A 22,556-nucleotide genomic window follows, 5' to 3' on the forward strand; every position below is an offset into this window, starting at 1 on the left:
TAACCCGCTCTGCGCCTCTGGAGCCCGGCCAGACCGGCCCAGCTGCCTGTTGGCTGCTGCCGGCGGCGGCGGCCCAGGAGCGGCGAGCAGGGAGGCCTTCTTCCCGGGTCCAGAACTGGGGACCACATGTCGGGTGTCCAGACGGAGCAGCCGCTGGCCTGAGGTTACCGGGGAGGCTGGCAATGGCAAAGCCCCAGCCCCGCCTGTCCGACTTCTGCCTCCAGAGCGGGCCCTGTCCCTGGGGCTCCTGAGAATGGGGTCTGGGATGTATGAGGCGTCCTGTCTGACCGCTCCGTTGTACGGAGGGAAAGGCTGAACTTCCGGGACGACCATGCCCCGGGTCACCAGCCTCAGAAAGCTCCTGAGATGCAGGGGCCTAAGCAGGTGGAGGGAACGAGGGAGACCCAGCAAGAGTGAACCAAGAGCTCCAGGGAGGAGACAGATGTGCCCATGGCCTGCTGACCAGATGTAGAGCAGCCAGGGCCAGGGAAGAGAGGCACAGGGATTCTGCAGATGTCCGGCACCAACTTGGCAGCCCCTGGCAGGCCAGGCCTGGAGCTCGAGCCCCTGTTCCGGCTGAGCCAGGGCACAGAGCAGAACGAGAGTGGGTGGAGCGGCAGAGCTCCCCTGGGAAACCCCGGGCAGGCCCCAGACTTTGTGAGGCTTTCCTAAAGCAAGGCTGGGCACCTAGCCTCTGCACACCAGCTTCCCCAGAGCCCGTCATCGGCAAACAGAGGCACCTCCAAAACGGGGAGGAGGAGGAAGCTGGGGCATCGTTCCATCAGGTCATCTGTGTTTTTTCATCCTTGCCCCTGCCTCCATGCAGCAGATGTCCTGGACCCACAGCGGTGCCTGGAAGACCCTTCTCCTTCCCTCTGTCCTCCCAGCTGGAATAACCTTGTGAGTTCCTTCAGCTGCCTTCTTGAGAAAGTTCTGCCCTGTGTCTGACCACCCACCAGAAAGACTGGGAAGAAAAGCCACCAGTAATGTAGTGAAAGCGATAATACCCTCTGCCCTCTGCCGGCTTGTCCTACAGGCCCAGACCTGTGAGGCCAGCATCCACCTCTATGATCTGCATTTCACAGGTGGAGGAACTGAGTTTCGGGGGCCGAGTCACCTCTCCAGCAGGCAGGGCTGGGATGCCAGTGCTCCTGGGAGTCGAGTCTTCTCCTCTGCTGGGTTCTTTAAGTTCCTCTCCCTGGGACCCTTGGGCAGGCAGGTCTTATTCATCTCGTTCCACCTCTGGGGCCACTGGGGTACATGGTGGCTGCTCCTAGTCACAGAACCAGGACTAACCCTAACCCTAACCCAGGCCCACACTGCCCCCTGGGGTCGCTATGCGGAAGCACAGACATGGTGGCACCTGTCACCCAGCACACACACATACACACAGGCACACACACACACAGTCCCTCTCACATGACCAGATTGCACTCACTCTGGGAGCCTCTACCATCCCGTTTCTCTCTCTTCTGGTGACCGCCAGGCCTTGCACCCCTTGGCACAGTCCCTGAGCTCTGCTGGCGTTTGTGGCCTCACATCCAGCCAGCGCCAGGGTGACTAATGGTTTCCCTTGGGAGGCACCCCACAGCCTACCAACACAAACACTCCCAGTGTCTTCTCTTGGCTCAGCAGGACTGCACAGGCTGCAGGCTGGCCACCTGGGAGATGGGTCTGTGGGGCCAGCCATCCCCTGGCTCTGTGACCTACTGCAGGCGTGTGACCCTCCAGGCCCCAGCTCCCCTGGCCAGCCACGCTTCCACACCAGCCCCACCCCTCACCCCAGAGCTCCCAGACTTGAGGCCCGGAGGGAGCCATGACTGTCACGTAGCAGGTGCTGTGGCAGCTCCTGATGCCAGGGACTCCTGGCACCTTAGGGAGTGCTGTTGAGGTGAGTCCTCCACTCTCCAGGCTCCCTCTTTGGCCTGCAAATTCCTGACCTCCCATGGCCTCCCTCATGTAGGATGGTCTCAGCACACACCCACCGGCACTTGCAGGGGTGTTGCAGCGATATGGCCCTGGTGCTGGAGACACCACCTGCCTTTAGAAGGGGATTGTTGGCCAGGCGTAGTGGCTCATGCCTGTAATCCCAGCACTTTGGAAGGCTGAGGTAGGTGGATAACTTGAGGTCAGGAGTTTGAGACCAGCCTGGCCAACATGGTGAAACCCCGTCTCTAGTAAAAATACAAAAATTAGCTGGGCATGGTGGTGGGCACCTGTAATCCCAGCTACTCAGAAGGCTGAGGCAGGAGAATCGCTTGAACCCGGGAGGCGGAGGTTGCAGTGAGCCGAGATCTCGCCGCTGCACTCCAGCCTGGGCGAAAGAGTGAGACTCCATCTCAAAAAGAAAAAAAAAAGGAGAGGATTGTCTCCACTTGTGTTTTCCAGATATCTGAAGAACTTAGAAACAGGACAGCAGGAATATGTGGAGGGGATGCCCAGGAGGGTGGGGTTCGAGGGAAAACAAGGCGGGGATGGAGAAGTAGGCTTGGGGCAGAGGGGCCAGTGGGCCATGGTCGACCATTTTGGAGGTTCCCTGGGGATGGTGTTAGGCGGCCACAGTGGGAGCAGGGTCTGTCCTCACAGCAAAGTGGCCATGGCAGGTTCAGGAGTTTAAGGACGTGGCCCAAGCTGTGGGAGGTGGGTCCCCTCTCTGGCACCCAGAGGCCTAGCAGGCCTAGCAAATTTATGTGTATAGTGTGGTTCACCTGGCTGATAGGGCTGGCCGGCCACGGCCTTGAGAGTGGCCCACCAATACCACCTTCCCTGGTATCCTGCGGTTCTTCTGTGCTGCCAGCCCAGGACCCAGAACTTCCTAGGAGCCTCCTGGGCAGACCCAGCCAGAGTTCTCACATCCAACTGGGATGGGGCCACCAAGGGACCATGTGGCCAGCTGGGAGGTGGCTGGGAAGCCAGGAAGAGGACCAGGACTCAGAAGGCAGTCCCAGGGGAAGAGTGAGGGGGCCTCGGCAACCCCAAGGGCCATCCCTCTCCCCGAGCTTCCTTCCTGGCCCAGGATAGAAGCCAGCTGTCCCTGAGGCCCCCCGGGGCTGGACATACGGGAAGAGCCTCCCCCGCCTTCCCTAGCTAGTCCCAGGTCCATGCACGACCACTGGCTGGCCAGGTCACTTCGGGCCAATTGTCCCTGACAGGCCTGGTTTCCTGATCTGTTGCACAAGGTCAAGGTCCTTTTTTAGCCCCAGACATCTTACAGGCACACTCAAGAGACAAGTGAGACAAAAGCAGAGGTGAGGGCTCCTGCCTCCCCTCTTCTCCTCAGCAGCCCTGAGGCCCCTTCTGGGCACCAGGACTCCTGGAGGTGTCATCTGAAAGCTGGTCAACTGGAAGAACCCCAGCCCCTGGCAGCCCCTCGGGGGCTCTGCTCGCACGTGGCCATGACCTCCAGAGATGCTCCATGTCAGGGACATCTGCTGGGGACAGGAGGACGTCACCCAGCCAGTGAACTCTTTCTCCCATGCCACCCACAGTGACCAGGGGTGGGCAGCCACTGATGTCACAGCCGGGGGAAGCAGGAAACCCAGGACCTTGGATCCCGACACTGAGAAGGGCCCAGTCTTAGAGGCTCAGCATGCAGGCTCAGCATAGGAAGCAGCAGCTCTTCCGATAGCACAGCAACGGCAGCGTCACATCGGAGTGCCTGGAGCCAGACTCCTTGGGTTCAAATCCTGACTCTGTCTCTCTCCAGCTGGGTGACTTTGGGTGAGGGCAGACACTTCTCTGTGCCTCAGCTTCCTCACCTGTGAAGTGGGGGTGAGAAGGCACTCCCTATGCTGGACTCTCGGTGAGGCTGAAATGAGTCCGTATGGGAGAAGGGCCTGGGACGGTGGTGGAGAAGGGAAGGGCTCTGCACGTGCTTTGCTCTGAGCCCAACAGGTAGCCCAGGGCCTGTGTCTACTCTGCTATCATACTCCATCCTGACAATGCCACATCAAGTGACACTGTCACGCCCAGACAGAGAAGGAAGCTGAGGCCAAGGCTTGGACCCTGCCTGTCTGAGGCCAGAGTGAACTTTCTCAGCCTGGTCCATCTCAGCCTGGCCAACTTTCTCAGATTGTCTCTTGAGTGTGCCTGTGAGATGTCTGGGGCTAGGATGGGGTACCTGTCATTGGTCCAGGATGGAATGCACCTGGGTCCCAGGAGAGCCCAGAACAGCAGGACGTGCTCAGCCTGCCCGCCAGGACCAGCAGCGGGACCCTCCCCAATAGCCTCCACTGCTGTTCCTGTAGCCCAGAGCCTTGTGAGCCCTGACTCAGCTTCTCCTTTCCCTGCAAGGGGCAAGAGAGCCAAACCCAGGGATGTAGTGCCCAGGAGGGGCAAGTTTCCATGTAGAGAGGCAAGCTGGGGCAGACAACAGGCTGGGACCAACAGGGATGCAAGGCCTGCAAAGAGGGTAGGAGCAGCCTTTGGTTTACTGAGAGGTACGGGTCTGGGCTGGCTGGCTCTCCGTCCTCCCAGCACACACACAGGGCTCCAATTCCCCTCTGGGAGTGCTCCCTGCCAACATCAACCCTGCCGTGGCTCAGCCCACAGGTGGTGAATGGACAGCCCTGGGTGGTACCCCTACACCCCCAATCAGAGCCTGCCCTGAGGAGATGACTGCAGTCCCCGGGGTGACCAGCTGGTGCCAGACCACAGAACTTGTTTCTCCTCCTCTTCCTTCTCCTGAGGAGGCGTTTTCTGTCAGGCCAATGCTGAAAGCTCGAGTTGGGGGAGCTCAGGCCTGTGGCCAGCAGAGATTGCTTAGGCCATTCCTGGTCTGAGACTCTAGGAGAAAGAGGCTCCTCTGTCTCCAGATCTGGAGCACAGATAGGGACCTCGAGCACAGATAGGGACCAGCCCTGGTGTGGCCTTGGGCTGGGGTCGGGCAGAGCCCTGCTGTCTGGGAGACAGCTCTGGGAGGAACCATAGCAAAGGTGAAAGGCTTCCCAGCAAGCCTGCAAAAGAGTCTCCTGTCCACAAGGGCTGCCCGACAGTATCCCCACCAGCTGCAACCCTGCCACAAGTCTCGTTCCCAAGGGCAGGCTAGGTCCCAGGAGCGGAATTTTCAGGTCCCCAGAAGAAACTGTGTGCTGGGGTTGCTGCTGACCCAGGTGTGGCTGTCCCCTCTCAGTCACACTCAGTGAGTGGCATTTGCCAGGCACCATTCCACAGCCCTGCAGAAGGGAGCAGGTAACAGATGTGCAGTTTGGGCAAGCCCAGGTTCAAGCCCCAACCCCTCTCCTAGCTCCTGGGTCTCTGTAAATGGAAGATGGGTCTCCCCGCTTCAGAGGGTGAGGAGTCCCTGGTTCACAGAACAGACATTAGAGAGCCCTTGCCAGAGACCGGGCTGGAAGCTGAGCTGTTCACATCTGTGCATTCTTCAGCCCCTGCAGCAACCCTGGAAGGTAGGCATCCCTCAAGCTCCATTCTGCAGACGAGGACACTGAGGCTCCCAGGGCCAAGGGCACACAGAGGTCCCGGAGCTAGGATGGGCTGAGCCCCCCACCTGGCTCACTTGGCAGGTGTTCAGAAGCTGGGGGTGGTGTGCTGCTCATCTTCAGCCTGCAGCTGAGGACAATGTCGGATTGCTCATCGCAGCCCCGGCCGCAGAGGCACACGCAGAGCCATGTCACGCTGCACGGAGGAGGACCCTGAGTGGCAGTCCAGACAGGCATGGGGACCCCGAGGAGCAGGCGGAAGGCAGCAAAGCCTGTGCCCCTCCCAACAATTGTGGGGGAGCCTCCGTGGGCCCCATGGAGAGCCCAGGCACAAGGATTGCTGTGCTTGGGGTGACCCAGTGCTGTAGGTCAGGTGTTCAAAATGTAGAGGACGTAAATGCAGCTGCCAGCCAGCCCTCCTGGGCCGGGCAGACAGACAGCTGTTGGGAGGCGGGAGCTGCCTAACATTCCAGGCATTTCAGGGCCTCTATAAAGCAGGGGCGCTCCTGCGGCTGTGGGGGCGAGGGAAGGGGAGTGCGGGGCGGCCCCACTCCCCAGTGTGGCAAAGGACCAGCCCGTTGGAGCCCACTGGGGCCTGCCATCTGCTGGGCAGAGGAGGGCTGCTGCTGCTCCCTGGGCCTCAGTCTCCTCCTCTGTAAAATGGGGAGAACAGAGGCCTCCACCCCACCTCCCGGCTGCTGGAAGGGCCCAACGAGAAAGGTATGAAGAGTCCTTGGTACATGGCCAGTGCCAACCAACCGTCCGTCTGTGGACATGATTGGTTTTCAAGACACATTCAGTGCCATGGGGGTTCTGAGCAGGGAGAGCCCACACCCCTCTGGGGGCTCAGGAGAAGCTAAGGCTACACAGGGAACCAGGGGAGGGTCTCCTGGCAGAAGGCCATGCAGAGGCCCAGAGTCTAGAGGGCATGTGGCTGTGGGGATCCGGTTTGGCTGAAGTCCGGAGCAGGTGAAGCGTGAGGTAGATGCTGAGGACTCCTGAATGGTGGGCTGGGAGGAAGGGGCCATGGGAGGCTTCGGGGTGGGAAGGACCAGGGGTGCCAGCTCACGTCTGTGCTGGCTCAGAGCCTGTCCAGGTTGAGCAGCTCCTGGCCTGGCCCAATCATGCACCCCCCTACCCTGTGTCTCCTGGGGCAGTGACACCCCCCACAGCAGCCGGTCTGGCTCTTCCACTCTGCCTTCCCCTCTCCCAGCTCCCCAGGCCAATCGCTTCCCCTGCTCCAGGGAGAACCGAGGGTCATTTCAGTCCTGTTCAGAGCTGGACGCCTTCCCCAGAGCCAGCTGGTCTGCGTCCAGGCGGCCAGGGCTCAGATGGGAGCCACACACAGCCCGCCTCCCCTTCACCTCCGTTCTGCACTCCACCGCCTCCCTCAGAGGGCAGCTCACGTTCCAGCCTTTCTGCAGGGGCTCCTCGGGCTGCCCCAGGCCCAGCCACCTGTCTCCCTGCTTTGGGACTGTCCCTCCCGGCCCCCACTCTCCTTAATCGCTGCAACACATGTGTGGCTCCGCTCCCCTCTCCACCTCCTCCCCCTTCGCTTTTTCCCTTCCCCAAGCTTACAGCCCTGGCCCTGGAGTTTACAGCTGCAAAAAAAACACACACACACACTCATGCACAAAACCAACTGTGGAATGTTTTCCTGCTTTCGAGCGGGGTTTATGGCTCCAGAGAGCTCTCTCCTCCACTGCCTCTCATAGCACCTGACATCGAATTGTATTTCCTCACCACTCTTTTCCACTCTTACTGAAAGCTGGGCTAGGGGCTGGCGACTAGGGCCCAGTACGAGCGGGAGCAGAGGGGCCGAGAGGTGAGGATCAAGGAGGATCAGGGCCCCCGCCGTGACAGGCCCACAGGGGATCGTGAGCCTCCTACCAGAGCCGCACACACAGCAGGTCTGGTTTTCCCATTTGGAGAGGGAACTGGGCTCCTCAGAGGCCAGACTGAAGTGTGCGGCAGCCCCACCTCCTTGGACTTTCATTCATTCTTTTAACAAAGTCATTCATTCAGCCAGTGTGTGCTGAACACCACCATGTGCCAGGCTTGGGCATCGGGGGCGGGGCAGGGAGCCAGCCAGCCAGAACCCCGGGCCCTGGATCCTGCAGTCCAAGGGGGCCACAGTCCAGACAACCCAACACCAACATCTCGGCTGAGGTGGCTGCTGCTAGGTCAGGAACGACGTGGCACACAGGGCACTGCGTGGAGCCCCTCAGCTTTCCCTGGGGGCGGCGGGGGGCCGGTGATGTTCGTCACAGAAGCCTTCCCCACAGACAGGCTGTCTAGGCTGCAGGCAGAGGGAGCAAGGCATTAACCAGAACAGGCGGGGCAGGAAGTGCCTCCCTGCAGGGGAGGTGGGAGGCTGGGAGGAGAGGAGGCAGCGTCTGAGAGTGTGCATGGGGGCTGGGGGGACGGGTCTGGGCCGTAGATGGCCTGGTGGTCTCTATCAGCACTTGGACTTCACCCTTCGGGCTGTGGGGGCCTCAGAAGAGTCTTAAGCAGGAGAATGAGACATATCAAGTCAGACGTTTCATTGCAAACAGCAGAAATGGGCTCCAGCCAACTTAAGACAAGAGAGATTTCTGGAAAGGTCTGTGGGAGCTCCCACATGGAGGAAAAGGTGGAACAGCCGAGCCTCACAAGGCCGGACTGGCCCGGCAGCCTCTCTTGGAGTGGCCAGTGCTGAGACGGTCCTTGGTCTTGCTGTCCTCAGATTCTAATTTCCAGGAGAACAAAGGTGCAGGAATACTACACTGGACGCCACCCACCAGCAACCAAAGGGACCGCCCACCAGTACGACAGGGACAAATCGCATAGACATTACATTGTGAGCAAAAGAAGCCAGATCCAAAAGAGTCCATGGTCTATTTGTAGTTCTAGGACAGGCAGTCAGGTATGGCGGCAGAAATCACATCAGTGGCTGCCTCTGCAGGGAGCTCACTGGAAAGGGCTCAGGAGAATATCCTGGGTGGGGAGGACGGACACTGTGGTGGTTACAAAGGTGCATTTTCATCAAATTATACATGTAAAATCTGTGCATTTTGTCCTATGTGAATTACATCACAGTGAAAAAAGAGAATGGAAGCAAAAGCTGTTCTTTTGCGAACAACAAATCAATCAATCAATCCAGGGAAAGAGAGTCTGCCTGGGTAGCTCAGACCACACACACCCATCATTCCTTGGCCAGGGGATCGGGGGCACCCTGCCAGGCAGCTCCCCCAAGACCTCTTACAACGAGGGAAGGTAATTTCCAGAAGGCCAGCCAAAGAGCTGTTGTCAATGGAAGACGGAAAAAACACCAAGAGGACAAGCACAGGCCTGGTGCTTGGAACCCTGAAAGAGATGGTCCCCGGTTGTTTACTTACAATGTGAAACAGTGTAACCAAGTAGCAAAGAATGTTGGTTTCATTAGTCTAGCCACCAGGGAGACCTGTGTGGGGCAAGAGCTGATGAGTGAGAAGTATATGTGGGCTGGTAAGGTGGGAAATTTATCTACAAGGTCCTTTTCATGATTCGAATTGGCGAAATCTTGGGTTCTCTCACCTCGGGCCGCCCATGGACACGTGACCCAAGCAGCAGCATCCACCAGGCTTCTCATTCTGGGGGGAGGACCCGGATGGAAAATGTCTGGAAGGCAGGGATTGTCCTATTGGGGACTTTTCCCCAAGGTTGTTGCCTCAGATAAAAGAAATACGGTCTCCTTGAATCCTTGAATTAACTCCTCTGGCCTCAGAAAGGAAGAAAGAAAGAAAGAGAGAGAGAGAGAGGAAGGAGAGAGAGAGAGAGAGAAGGAAGGAAGGAAGGAAGGAAGGAAGGAAAGAAAGGAAAGAAGAAAGAAGGAAGGAAGGAAGAAAAGAAAGAAAGAAAGGAAGGAAGAAAAGAAAGAAAAGAAAGAAAGAAAGGAAAGAAAGGAAGGAAGGAAGGAAGGAAGGAAGGAAGGAAGGGAAAGAAAGAAAGTCGGTCAGGTGCAGTGGCTCATGCCTGCAATCCCAACATTTTGGGAGGCCAAGGTGGGCGGATCACCTGAGGTCAGGAGTTTGAGACCAGCCTGGCCAACATGGTGAAACCTTGTCTCTACTAAAAATAGAAAACTTAGCTGGGCGTGGTGGCGGGCACTTGTCATCCCAGCTACTCCAGAGGCTGAGGCAGGAGAATGGCATGAACCTGGGAGGCGGAGGTTGCAGTGAGCTGAGATCACACCACTGCACTCCAGCCTGGGCCATAGGGGGAGACTCTGTCTCAAAAAAAGAAAAGAGAAAATCAGAGACAAGTGCTGGTCACGTGGCGCATCAGCTGTCGGCCCTCTCCATGTGTTGCTTGACATGTGCACGCACATCCCCGCCTCCATCCAGGGCATTTAAACCCTCTTGTGGGCGCTCCCTGCAGCTGCCATCAGAGCCCTGCCCAAAGGGAGCTGGCCTTCCCCCTTCGTGCTCCTGTGCTGGGGACCCAGGGCGCCAGCACCCACCCCGCCCCAGCCAGTGCTTTCCTCCAGGCCTATGGGGACGCTGGTGGCCAAGCTACTCCTGCCCACCCTCAGCAGCCTGGCCTTCCTCCCCACTGTCAGCATCGCGGCCAAGAGGCGGTTCCACATGGAGGCCATGGTCTACCTCTTCACCCTGTTCTTCGTGGCGGTGAGTCTGGGGGCCGGGAGGAAGACCCGCACATGGCCCATTCTGGAGCTAGAGGAGAGGCTCTCTGTCCACAGCGTTCTTGTATTGAGTGATGGGCAGAAGTGATTTGAAAATGAAAGAGCAAGCCCAGGTCGGGTGTGGAGACTGAAGAGAGAGGACTAGGGGAGTCCCTTCCCCTCTCTGGACCTCAGTTTTCCCATCTGTGCCAGGAAGTTGCTCTGGGATCACTGCCTGTGTGAGACCAAGCCCGGGGTGGAGCAGGGCCGTTGAGTTGAGGGTAAGCCCTTCCAGGGTGCCCCTTTTCTCAGCTGCTAATCAGTGCCCCCATGGCCGCCCATGGGCCACCTCTGCTCCCTACCTCTCTTCCAGCTCTACCCATAGGCCACGATGGAGCAGAGATGGATGGGGCAAGCCAGGCCTGGGAAAGGGTCTGTGGGGTTTAGGGAGTGTGAAGGCTGGGGTGAGTGAGTCTGATTTCCAGAATCCTGGAGCTGCCCTGGTTCCAGAGGGCCTGCGGGTTTCTCCCTCTTCTGGGGCCTACTTCTCTCTCTGTGGGTCCGTCTTTTTCTATTTATATGTCTGGCTGGCTGACTGTCTCCGCTGTCTCTCTCTCTCTCCCTCTCTCTCTCTCTCTCTCTCTCTCTCTGGCTGTCTCCTGCTCTCTGTCTCCTGGTACCTGTCACTGGGTGATTTTGTCCGTCTTGCAGTGGAGCGCCCAGAACCCCATCTGTCTTTGTTTCTGAGGTCCCTGTTTCTGGGACCCCTGTCTCCCCTGTCTTCCCTCTCTGGGTCTCTATCACTCTGTGTTTCTCGTATTGGTTTTCTATGTCTAGTTTTCTCTGTTTATCTTTTTTTCCTTTCTCTCTGTCTGGTTCTCTTTTGATTTCTGGAACTCGATTCCCATGGAATTCACTCTCTCTAAAACTCTTGATCCCACCCTCACTGGTTTTAGTCCCCTGACTCTCCGTGTGTCTCTCTGGTGTCGATCCACCTCTCCAACTTCTCTCTCTATATATCTCTCTATCTATCTCTATATCTACCCATTCATCTACCTATGATCTATTCGTCTATTACCATCTCTCCATTCAGCCATCAATTATTTATTTATTTATTTATTTATTTATTTTTCTTTTTGAGACGGAGTCTCACTCTGTTGCCCAGGCTGGAGTGCAGTGGCCGGATCTCAGCTCACTGCAATCTCCGCCTCCCGGGTTCACGCCATTCTCCTGCCTCAGCCTCCCCAGTAGCTGGGATTACAGGCGCCCGCCACCTCGCCCGGCTAGTTTTTTGTATTTTTTAGTAGAGACGGGGTTTCACCGTGTTAGCGAGGATGGTCTCGATCTCCTGACCTAGTGATCCGCCCATCTCGGCCTCCCAAAGTGCTGGGATTACAGGCTTGAGCCACCGCGCCCGGCCTCAGCCATCATTTATGTGTCTCAGTACCCCCTGCCTTCCTGCCTCTGGGTCTTTCTGACTCCCCAACATGCCCTCACTGCTGGACTCCTACAAGTGGTGCCCCACCTCTTGCTCTCCCGAAACCTTTGTTGTTCACCTTCCATCAGACCCCTCCTTCAATGACAGCCCAATCCCCAGCACGACACCTGCTCTGGGGAGGCAAGCATCCCAGCAGCCTCCTTCTTGGGGCAGTGCTGGGCCCAACCTGTGAAAACCCCACCTCCTCTCCCCAGACAGCCTCCTTCTCCAGCAGCAGGGCCTCTATGGGCAAGAATGCCAAGTGCACGTGAGTGCACACAGGCAGTCCTGAGCCGGTGAGGCCCGTGAGCTCACACATGTGTTTGCAAGCATGTGTTCACATGTTATGCCTGCATCCTGAATTGGTCAAGTCCAATTTTGCCTGCAATGGCAGAAGTTGAGTGTGTGTGCGTGCACTGGGAGCAAGGCATCCCCTCCAGTGTGTGCCGCTCCTAAGGGTGACAGTGGCCTGGGGCAGGCTGGGTCCTTTGTTGAACCAGCCCTGGAGCTTCTGATTCCACCTCAAGAGCCAGCGCCCAGGGTAGGGGACTGGGCGGGGCTCTATGCACAGCATCTGATTCACCTCCCCCACAAGCCCAGGATCTTGATTCCCATTTGGCAGATGAAGAAACTGAATCCCAGAGAGGCAGAGTCACTTGTGCCACTGTGAGATCAAACTCTTCAGAGCTCCCGACTCACCCAAATGCCACTGCATTCACTCCTCTGGGACTCCAGCCTGGGCTAGGGCTAGGAAGCCTCTTGGACAGATGAGAGACTGAGGCCCAGAGCAGAGCCAGGATTTCTCTGCAGGTCCCAGGGCCTTAGCGCAGGGAGAAAAGCTGGGGTCTTATTCTCAAGACTCTTGTTAGACCTGGCCCAGCAAACCACAAGCACCCACCAGGCCACCCCTCCCTGCCTGGGCCTCGGCTGGCCCCACAGCTGCCTCTGCACTGGTCTCAGAGGCCCCACCCTACCCCACCCAGAGTGGCAGGGGCAGCTGCCTCTCGTGACAAATGTCCTCCGGCCTCAAAGCCACACTCAGTCCCTCTCAAAGCTCTGCCGTCCGCATGGCGTCCCTTCCTTTCCAATCAGGCCCCTCCCATGACAATCTCCATCTCTGTGCCAGACGCCTTGCTGTGGGTGCAAACCCCACGGAGACGGTGTGCTCATCCCCATACAGCAGAGGAGGCTCCCCCTGCCAGCCACTCACCTGAGCTCCCACTGGGAGCATCTGTGAAGTCAGACTCCCAAGCCTGAGCTCTGACCCACCGGGCCCCCAGCCACACCCACCCCGCCAGTGCCCCCAGCTGGGCCAGGTCTACCCCTGCACTGCAGGATGGGAAGATGCCAAGCACTGCTCTGTTTCACCTCTTTGGGCAGGCAGTGCTGCTCTGAAGTTCACTTTCCCCACCTGTCAAACAGAACTAAGTTCCCACCATCGGGAGGAGCCAAGGGCCTAGTGGCAGAGGCTCTGGGTCCCCAGGGTGAGCCAGCTCTCCTTCAGGCTGCTCAGAGCCAGGTCTCCCCACCCCTGAACACACACAGCAAACACTCTATGCTGGGAGCCATCGATGCAGCTGGGACCAGACAGAGCCATTCCTGCTCCTGACGGGGCAAAGGAATCTCACAGTGAATGCCTTAATCACACGTGACGAACTGTGCTACAGGGGGGTGCACAGACAGCAGGTGATGGGGCTGGGGTGGGGGATGGGAGGGAGCCAGGAGAAGAGGAGAACAGCCTAGGGCCGGAGTCCTCCTCACTCCTGTCTCCCACAGAAGTGTAAGCACCTTGATCAGGCCCCTCCTGAAGCTTCCCTGTCCCCAAGGTAAACAGTCATGTCCACCGCTGGTCACCCTCCTCTAGCCGCATCTTTGCCAGTCTCACTTCAAGAAAGGTGCGCCACACACAGTTCAGCATAGTCTTCTGGATGAACCTGACAAGAACAGAGAGAAGCAGGGCTGCCTCCTCCCTTGTTTTAGATGCTGGATCTCTATTAATGCCTCCTAAGTGCACCTTCCCTTTAGGCTGTGTACAATTGCCATTGGTAGGAGCACTCCACTTTGACCCCGACTTGCCCGCTCCCCAGATCACCCAGGGCCCCCGCTCTGTCTGTGGTGTCCCTGTCGCCTCCAGACACGGGCTGCTTTCCAGCACGCCTGCTCCTCCTGCTGAGCTGGGCTGACCAAGAATCCCCCGTGCTGATTCCCAAGCTTGTTTGTGCCAGTTGAACCTGTCAAAATAATTATGTCATGTAATTAAATATTACCTAAAATGATGAAATGCGAATGCAAAAGGAGAGAGAGTTGTTTTCCATAGAAAAGTAGTTAACTGCTTGGAAAACACTCCCTTATAAGCGTTTTGCTTTAAAAATTGCCATGAAAGTGGGTGTTGGGGAGGCAACTATGAGAGTATAGGGCAGGGATGGACGAGCCTAGGGGGCTGTGTTCAGCTTCTGCGAGGGGGTCTCCGAGATCTTCATCCACATTAAGGCAACAGAAACCAAGAGCTGCAGCCCAGCTTTCAGTGTGGGCCCTGCCAGCCGCAGCAGTGCCACAGGGAATCTGTTCAAAATGCACGTTTTCTGTTGAACCCAGCCCTCCCGAATCAGCAACTCTTAGGCAAGGCTCAGCAACCTGTGTCTACACCAGGCCTCAGGTGTTCTGATGCCCACTCGAGCCTGAGAATGCTGCTGCAGTGTAGACCAGTTACCAGAGGGGTAATGTGTGCAAGAAAAGGTCCCAGGAGCCCCCGAAGAGCAAAGGAGCCCCCAGAGAGGCTCTGGCCTCACATCCGAAGATTGGCGAATGAACTTGCAGCTTTGTGCTTCCAGGAAGCACAGATGCTGAAGGTCCAGGGAGAGCCATGTAGGGTCCCCCCCAGAGACCGCCCCACCTAAGCGGGCTTCACCTGAGGGATCACTCAGTCTCCACCCAGTCCTGCCAGTGCAGACGAGCGAATTCTGCTGAGGTGACATTCAGTGAACCCTTGGCACACCCCAGCCCCTGAACACCTCACTGGCATGTGCCACTTAATCCCCACAGGACCCTCTGCAGGAGTGCTCGGCAGTACCCCCATTTTTCAGATGGGGATACTGAGGCACACAGTCATTAAGTGACACCCCGAAGTGACTTCTCACAGCCAGCACATGGCCTGGCGCTCTGGGGGCCGTGGCTCGGGGACCAGCCCCGGCCTCTTTTTGCTGTGACCGCCTGTGGGTTTTCTGGCAGCTCCACCATGCCTGCAACGGACCCGGCTTGTCTGTGCTGTGCTTCATGCGACACGACATCCTGGAATACTTCAGCGTCTATGGGACAGCCCTGAGCATGTGGGTCTCGTTGATGGGTGAGTGGCCACCCCCTGCAACCAAGCCTTGTGGACGAGGACCGGCTCCCCAGTGTCCACATGCCCACCCTCAAACCAGCCCCGTCCCAGCCCTCCAGCCCCACTCACCCCCATCCCCAGGAACCTCTTCCCTTGTCTGGGTTTCAGGGTTGTGTTTAATCTATGAAAAAGAATATACACCTCTTAAATGCCTTGATGCCGATTTTCATATCCATTTAAAATGACTCATTTAGTAAAAGCTTGTTGTGACACATTTCAGCAGCAGAGGCAGACAAAGGAAAAATTAGAAGTGTTCCCTCCTGTCGCTCCTTCCCTGGGAGGACCGCTGTTCACTGCTCAGGGAGTTGGCTTCCCAGACTTTCATACAGACATCCACACACACGGGTGATATCCAGCCTGGGAGACAGGACCGTTCAGAAGCCCCCCGACCCACCATGTTTTTTTCCACTTACTGTCGTCTGTGGCAAGGTCCCCATGACCTGAAGGCTCCCTGCCATCCAACCAGGCCTGTGAGGGGCTTCGCTTCTTCTCGTGAATCTTAGTGTCTTTGTCCTGCGATCCTGTGGGATAGATTTGATCCCATTCACTTTGCATAGTGATTATGGATTTTTAGTCACAGGGTCTCACTCTGCCACTTGGGCCGGAGTGCAGTGGCATGAACACAGCTCCCTGCAGCCTCGAACTCACAGCCTCAAGCCATCCTCCCACCTCAGCCTCACAAGTAGTTGGGATGACAGGCATGCACCACGACACACACTGAAGTTTTTGTGGAGATGGGGTTCCCGCTATGTTGCCCAGGCTGGTCTCGAACTCCTGGTCTCAGACGATCCTCCCGTCTCAGCCTCCCAAAGCACTGGGATTGTAGACCTGAACCACCACAACCAGCTGTGGTCTATTTATTAAAACAAGGTGCTGGGAGCACAATCCAAGCTGTTGTGTCCATGGGGGAAGCAGCAGGCTGCCTGTCCTCTCAAATTGGCTGGAATTCAGACCCCCTCAATGACCAGGCTGGGCCTCAGGGTCTCGCTGGCTGAGGGGATGCCGAGAGAGGGCACCTATAATTTGCCTCCTGGGGGCTGGGGGGTGGGGGGCAGCCAGGAGGAGCGAGAGGGACCACTCACCTCCCCCTGTGTCTCCCTGGCCCCTCCAGCACTGGCTGACTTCGATGAGCCCAAGAGGTCAACATTTGTGATGTTCGGCGTCCTGACCATTGCCGTGAGGATCTACCACGACCGCTGGGGCTACGGGGTGTACTCAGGCCCCATCGGCACAGCCATCCTCATCATTGCGGCAAAGTGGGTGCGTGCTGTGTGAGCCTTGATGAACGGGGACCCAGGAGGCCTGTCACCTCTCCCCTGTCTGACTCCTCCTGCCTTGGATCTTCGTTTACCTCCTGCCTCATAGGCAAATGGGTAGATGCAGGAATTCAGTGAAAACACATAGAAAATGGCCATCAGGTGCTCCGGCTGTGCAGTGTGTGACTCTTGTCTGTACTCACCAGCTCCAGACTGAGCCCAAGTTATCCAGCCTCTCACCTCCATGCCCGTACCTGTAAAGCAGGTGTTGTCATTACAGCCCTCTGCCTTTCTCATGGGGTGGTTCAGGCACCTGAAGTCCTGGCAGGCAGCCTGGCTTCCAATGTGCTCCACACACAGGAGCTGTTTATTATCACTCTCATCATCACTCTTACTATGAGCTGCTTTAGAGATATAACATTAACGGGGAAAATGGCCTGGGGTAATCTGGGAAGACTTCCTGGAGGGAGTGAGCCTTGACTGGGCTCTAGCCAGGAGGGAGAGTGTGGTATGAGAGGGAGGAAGCCTGGGCCAGAGCTTCTAGCACAGACAGCCTCTTGCAGAGCAGCGAGGCTCTGGCACCCATGAGGCCCTCACACAGTCCTCAGTGCTCCCTGCTCCCTCCGTCCTATCAAAGCCCTCCTGGCTCAGGACCAAACCCCACTCAAACTCACCCAAGCTAAAGAGGGATCCTAGGGCAGAATAGACCCGGGGCATCTCCTGGGACCCCAGAACAGGACGGAGCTCACCTTTGCAGGGGTCTCGCAGACCTGGGGGGCCAGCAGGCTTCAGCCTGAGCCTGCCCTCCAGGCCTGCCACAGCCCAGGTACCACCTGAACATCCGTCTGCTGCATTTCACCTCTTTGGATGCCACCTGAAGTCTCAGGGTCCCAGCTTCAAGTGCCGTGAGAGGACCTGGCCTGGTCCAGCCCAGCCACACTGCCAGCCCCAGCCAGGACCACAGGGCACCCAGCAAGCCAGAGGGCAGCTGTCAGTGCAGGAGGGCCCACGGCTGTGAGGAGAGCAACCAAGTTCTGGCAGGCAGCTTGCAAAAAGCCTGTCCCAATCCTCCCGGCAGCCAAGGAGCACAGAACTGATTTGCCATTTGGCCTATGACGAAACAAAGGCATAGAGGTCTCAGCAACTTAACAGGACATCATGGCAGGGCAGTGGCTGGGCCAGGACCTGACTTTTTTTTTTTTTTTTTTTGAGACGGAGTTTCTCTCTTGTCACCCAAGCTGGAGTGCAATGGCGCCAACTCTGCCTCCCAGATTCAAGCGACTCTCCTGTCTCAGCCTCCTGAGTAGCTGGGATTACAGGTGCCCGCCATCATGCCCAGCTAAGTTTTATATTTTTAGTAGAGATGGGGTTTCACCATGTTGGCCCGGCTGGTCCTGAACTCCTGACCTCAGGTGATCTGCCTGCCTTGGCCTCCCAAAGTGCTGGAATGACAGGCGTGAGCCACCATGCCTGGCTGGACTTGACTTTTTGAGCAGGAGACAGAGGACCTACTTTCTCTCTCCAACTTGAGGAAGCAGAGCTAACCCTGGGCTGACCCAGAAGGCCCCTGGGAGTTGCCTGGCAGGGAGAGAGGGAGCGCTGGGCATCAGTGGCCTGGACCAAGGTGAGTGGCGGGAAGGAGCGTGCTGAGGCCCTGGGCCCTGGCCACCCACCTCTCGCCTCCTTCTGCCCCCGAAGGTTGCTCCTCCCGCTGGTCTTGGCCAGGTCTGAACTGGGCTGAATTGTGATTGGCCAGAAGAGAATTCACTGGTGGGTTTCCCACCAAGAGCCACGAGACCGCCCAGGCCCTCAGACTACAGATCCGGCCACAGGAGCCCAAGATGGGCCGCCCGCCTCCCCGCATCTGGGACTCAAATTGTTGTTTTCTAGACCATTTATTGTGGAGTTTATTTTAGATTTTCAAGGGCAATTGTTTCCTGGAATGAGGGTGGATTTTTCTCCCTGAGCCTCGTCCCCTCTTGGGAGGGGTTGAGCAATGACAGTCCTGGAGGAAGAAGGAGGGAGGGTTGGGTGATGGTGCCCTTTCAATAGTGCCAGGCCCACGGCGTGACCTGGGGCAGGCACCTCCCTTCTCCCTGGTGTTACCACTGCAGGACTGGCCCGGGGTGGGCTGGCAGCCCTGGTCACTGCAGCCAGGGTCACACGGTCCAGCTGTCTTCACGCTACTGCGCGACTGCAGGTGCCCAATCCCTTGTTGGCAATGGAATTCCAGAAAACGGAAAGCCGGGCATCAATTCTTCATTCACTAGGTGGCGAAACCTGACCTGACCCAGCATAAGGCTTTTGTGCTCTTTGCGTAGGCCACTCAGCAATGGGTGCAGTTAGGGGGGCTGCCCTCACCCCCAGGAGCTTGTGCCACACACTGTGTGTCTGACGGTTTATCCTACTGAAATCTAAAGCCTCCTGAGTGTACCCCATGGGCCTGGCCCACTCCGAGGCCGCCAACACCCAACCCTCCCTCCTTCCTCCCCCACAAGGCTGTCGTTCCCCAGCCCCTCCCAAGAGGGGACCAGGCTCAGGGATAAAAATCCACCCTCATTCCAGGAAAAAACTGCCCTTGAAAGTCCCAAATAGACTCCACGTAAAGTGGTCTAGAAAACACGAGGCGGGTCCCAGGGATGTGGCCCCACACTTCCCGCATCTTCCACGGAATGCAAACCCCTCTCTAAGTGGAAACGGCCACATGAGCCTTCCTAAGCACACTGGGACCTGAGAAGCAGTGCTGGCCAAATTTGTCTAATGAGGACTGAGATAGGTCCTTTAACTAGGAAAGCAAACGATGCTTGTCCGTGGCTCAGGGACCACCACAAGTGCCACTCCCATGGGCCACACTGGGCTGGCAGGTCCAGTACCTTCCTTGGTAAGCAATCATAGAGTCTAGTCCCCCTGGGGCTCCCCTCTGGCGGAGAGGAAACATGCAAGGGTGGCGTTGTCACATCCCAAAGAGGCGGGAGGGCAGCAGGGTCCTCACGGGGCACATGGCCCAGAGGCTCCCTTCCCAGCCATCCAGTGTGGGGTCTCTACTGGGTCCCACCGTGAAGGGCCCTGTCCAGTAGAAGCCTTCTGAGGCTGGGTGCGGCGGGAGGCTCCTGAGCCTCCTCTCCTGCCGGGAGAGGGCTGGGGTGAGCCTGTGCAGGGCCGGCTCTCGGGCTGGTTTGGGAAGGGGCGTTCCCGAGTGCTGTGACCTGAAAGCTTTGCTGTGGCCTCCTGTCCCTGCAGCTGCAGAAGATGAAGGAGAAGAAGGGCCTGTACCCAGACAAGAGCGTCTACACCCAGCAGATAGGCCCCGGCCTCTGCTTCGGGGCGCTGGCCCTGATGCTACGCTTCTTCTTCGAGGTACCAAGCCCAGCGGGGAGGTGTCCTGTGCCCCAGAGCCCACTTGGCGTGGCTCTGCTCAGCTGGGAAACCAGGGCTGTGCCCACGCTGGGGGGACTCTGACAGCCCCAGGCCAAAGTCAGGCATTAGTCCCTGCTCACTAACCCCTCCCAGGGCTATGTTGGGGGCACTGCCGTCCCCGGCACCACCAGCACCATGGCCTGTGTGGACCTGGAGGCCACAGAGAGACCAAAGCCGGCCGCCTACAGAAAGCTGGCATCTCAGATGGCAGCACAGCCTGAGAGAGGTCTGGGGCAGGTGCCTGACACCTGGAGGAGGGAGGGAGGGAGGGAGGGGAGGAGACAGGGAAGGAAGGAGGGAGAAAGTGGAGAAGGGAGGGAGGAGCAGGGGAAGAGGGATAAGGAGAGAAAAGAGGGGAGATGGAGGAAGGGAGGGAGGGTAGGAAGGAGAGAAGGATGGAGGAAGAGAAGGACAGCAGAGAGAAGGGATGGGGAGGAAGGAAGGAGTGCAGCCTGGAGAATGGCACAGGCCCTCACTGCTCTGGGGTTAGCTGGAGAGAAAGGCCACCGCGAGCGCAACCGTGGGGGAGGCTTCCTGCAGGTGTCCCAGTGCCCAGGAAGAGGCGCAGGCCTCGAGGGGCTCAGCTGGGTCTTGCAGAGGGATGAGCCTCGGGGAGGGGCTGAGGCCCCAGACTGACCGCCTGCCCCCCGCAGGACTGGGACTACACCTATGTCCACAGCTTCTACCACTGTGCCCTGGCCATGTCCTTTGTTCTGCTGCTGCCCAAGGTCAACAAGAAGGCTGGAGCCCCGGGGGCCCCGGCCAAGCTGGACTGCTCCACCCTGTGCTGTGCTTGTGTCTGATGCTGCGCCCAGCCTGGCTCTGAGCCCCTGCCCTCCCCAGCTCATGCTTGGCCACAGTCCCAGACAGTTTCTCCTCCTGCAGCTCCTGCTGTCCTTCCCTGCCCCGGAGCATCCAGGAGAAACATCTCTTGCATACCCTGAGAGGCCCCCGGGGGTCTGTGAAGGGCCCATCACGCTGCACTAAATGCTTCTTAAGAACCCGCTTATTTCGTTGTGACGGGGTGCACAGCAGCAGAACCAAGCTGGAAAGATAAGAATGTTCTCCTCCCAGGCCTTGTCACGACCCATTGGCGTGTCTGGTGGAGCCCTAGGTCTGGCGTCTGCCCACCCTACTGCTGGCCAGCGGCCCAGGAGTCCCAGCTGGGTGCCAGCCATGACGGGGGGGGGCTCCCATGTCTTCAGTTTTCTCCTGGAAACTGCTATCACCATCTCTGTCCTGTGTCTTCAGGCTTCGAGCGACCCCATTTAGGAAGCTGGGGCCAGCGGGGCCAGCTGGATCCCTGGCCCAGGCCACTCTGGCCCCACCCCTTCCGCTGGGTCCCTGAATCAAGCCGTTTTCATAATTACAACCAATAAGAAGTGCCTCAATGTATCAACCTCACTGCGTCCCAGACACTTTATATACGTCCTAACCCTTAAAACAAGACTCAGCCAAGCGTCATCCCACCCCCACCAAAAGCTTGTTCAGGGCCTGGAGAGGGGGCTGCCTCTCTAGTGTGGGCGGTGTGGGAGGTGTGAGCACCGCTTCTGGTCCTCAGCACCCAGATGCTGGCTTTTAGCCCTGCACGCCGTCCCCAGCGTGGAAAGGTGATGGATTTGGGTGCAGTGCCCGTGAGCAGAGGCCGCAGGGCCCAGATGCTGGGCTCCTTCGGCTGGGCCTCCCTGCTGTGCGGTGGGCGGTCCTGTCTGTGAAGGCCTGCGGGGGTGGCGGCAGCAGGTCCCAGACATCACCTCACCACCTGCGTCCCCCGGCACCCAGCGATTCCAGGCCCATCTGTCAGGCAGGAAGTTACCTACACCTGTCTGAGGCCTGTTTGTGTTTCCAGACGGTGCCACCGGCTTGGGAGTGGTTGCCCAGGTCCACTGCCCATGGAAAGAGGGCGGTGATTTGTCCTAGAGTCACCCCCTGCTCGCCTCCAGGGCTGGGAGAGAGCTGGCTCAACTCCTGGGCTGGGGACAGGGTGGCCCTCTAGGCTCCTCCCCCATACGGTTGCTCTGACTCCCTGGCCTGGTGGCCCCATCTGCTGCCCTCCCTGACAGCCTGGCATCCCCCAAGTCTCAGGGGCCCCTGGCCTGCCCCTTCCTCACCCAGCGACCCTCCTGGCCTCGAAGGGCAGGCATAGAGGACAGCCAAGCTCAGCCCTTTCTTGGCCCTGGAGTCTTTGAATACAGAGCAGCCCACGGCTGGTGCTCTCTCCCCAGCTCTCAGGGTATGAGCAAGCTGAGGCTCCAGCATCCAGGGCTCCAAGCCCATCCACCCAACAGGGGGGCAGGGACATGTCCTATGTGTCCCCATTATAGGGCCAAAGACACCCAACTTCTGTGCCCTGACCTGGGGTTGGGGGACAGGCATGGCGCAGCCTCTGTGGGCTTCCAGTCCGTCTGAGGAGGTGCACACATGCTTGTACACACACCACACATACACACACTCACGTGCACACATGTACACACTCCATACACCAGACATACACACACATGCACACATGTACACACTCCATACACCACAGACCACACATACATGCACATGCACACATATACACTCCATAAACCAGACATACACACCACACACACACACGTGCACACATGTACACACTCCATACACCACACACACGACACACACCACACATGCACATGCACACAGGTACATGCTCCATAAACCACATATACACGCATGCACATGCACACATGTACACACTCCATACACCACACACATACACACACGTGCACACATACACACACTCCATACACTACACACACCACACATACACGCATGTGCACACATGTACACACTCCATACACCACACACACCACACATGCATGCACGTGCACACATGTACATACTCCATACACCACACAAATGCACACACATGTGCACACATACACACACTCCATACACTACACACACCACACATGCACGTGCA

The 22,556-nt window shown here is 58.0% G+C and overlaps 1 protein-coding gene and 2 long non-coding RNA genes across 4 annotated transcripts in view; 1 reads left to right on the forward strand and 2 right to left on the reverse strand.

The window, feature by feature from the left end:
* The first annotated feature begins 9,674 nt into the window (after positions 1 to 9,674).
* MYMK (myomaker, myoblast fusion factor) lies at positions 9,675 to 21,341 on the forward strand. 2 transcript variants are annotated; one of them, XM_033238659.1, is made up of 5 exons: positions 9,675 to 10,084; positions 14,786 to 14,900; positions 16,051 to 16,199; positions 19,436 to 19,552; positions 20,498 to 21,341. In XM_033238659.1, exons 1-5 carry the CDS (start codon positions 9,950 to 9,952, stop codon positions 20,597 to 20,599), a joined length of 618 nt encoding a protein of 205 aa, XP_033094550.1. In that variant the 5' UTR covers positions 9,675 to 9,949; the 3' UTR covers positions 20,600 to 21,341. The 2 variants fall into 2 exon arrangements, with proteins under 2 accessions (XP_033094550.1, XP_033094549.1); XM_033238658.1 differs by having other exon boundaries at positions 20,266 to 21,016.
* On the reverse strand, positions 11,426 to 16,114 carry LOC117099206. Its single transcript, XR_004443737.1, has 4 exons — positions 16,022 to 16,114; positions 15,353 to 15,460; positions 15,009 to 15,060; positions 11,426 to 13,788 (listed from the first exon to the last, which is right to left on the reverse strand). It is a non-coding gene; the product is annotated as an uncharacterized LOC117099206 (long non-coding RNA).
* The window catches only part of LOC117099207, a 29,194-nt gene continuing 22,843 nt past the window's right edge, over positions 16,206 to 22,556 (reverse strand). The window contains exon 3 of the long non-coding RNA XR_004443738.1: positions 16,206 to 16,449. This is a non-coding gene — a long non-coding RNA (uncharacterized LOC117099207). The remainder of the gene's footprint in view (positions 16,450 to 22,556) is intronic.

This window comes from Trachypithecus francoisi, unplaced genomic scaffold, assembly GCF_009764315.1.
Source record: "Trachypithecus francoisi isolate TF-2019V2 unplaced genomic scaffold, Tfra_2.0 Lachesis_group16, whole genome shotgun sequence".
NCBI lineage: Eukaryota > Metazoa > Chordata > Mammalia > Primates > Cercopithecidae > Trachypithecus > Trachypithecus francoisi.

Bases quoted from the DNA above. Each gene is read 5' to 3' on its own strand.
- MYMK (XM_033238658.1), top strand. From the start codon at position 9,950: ATGGGGACGCTGGTGGCCAAGCTACTCCTGCCCACCCTCAGCAGCCTG. The intron at 16,200-19,435 runs GTGCGTGCTGTG...CTGTCCCTGCAG, and splicing joins TCATCATTGCGGCAAAGTGG to CTGCAGAAGATGAAGGAGAA. The intron at 19,553-20,265 runs GTACCAAGCCCA...TGCCCCCCGCAG, and splicing joins TGCTACGCTTCTTCTTCGAG to GACTGGGACTACACCTATGT.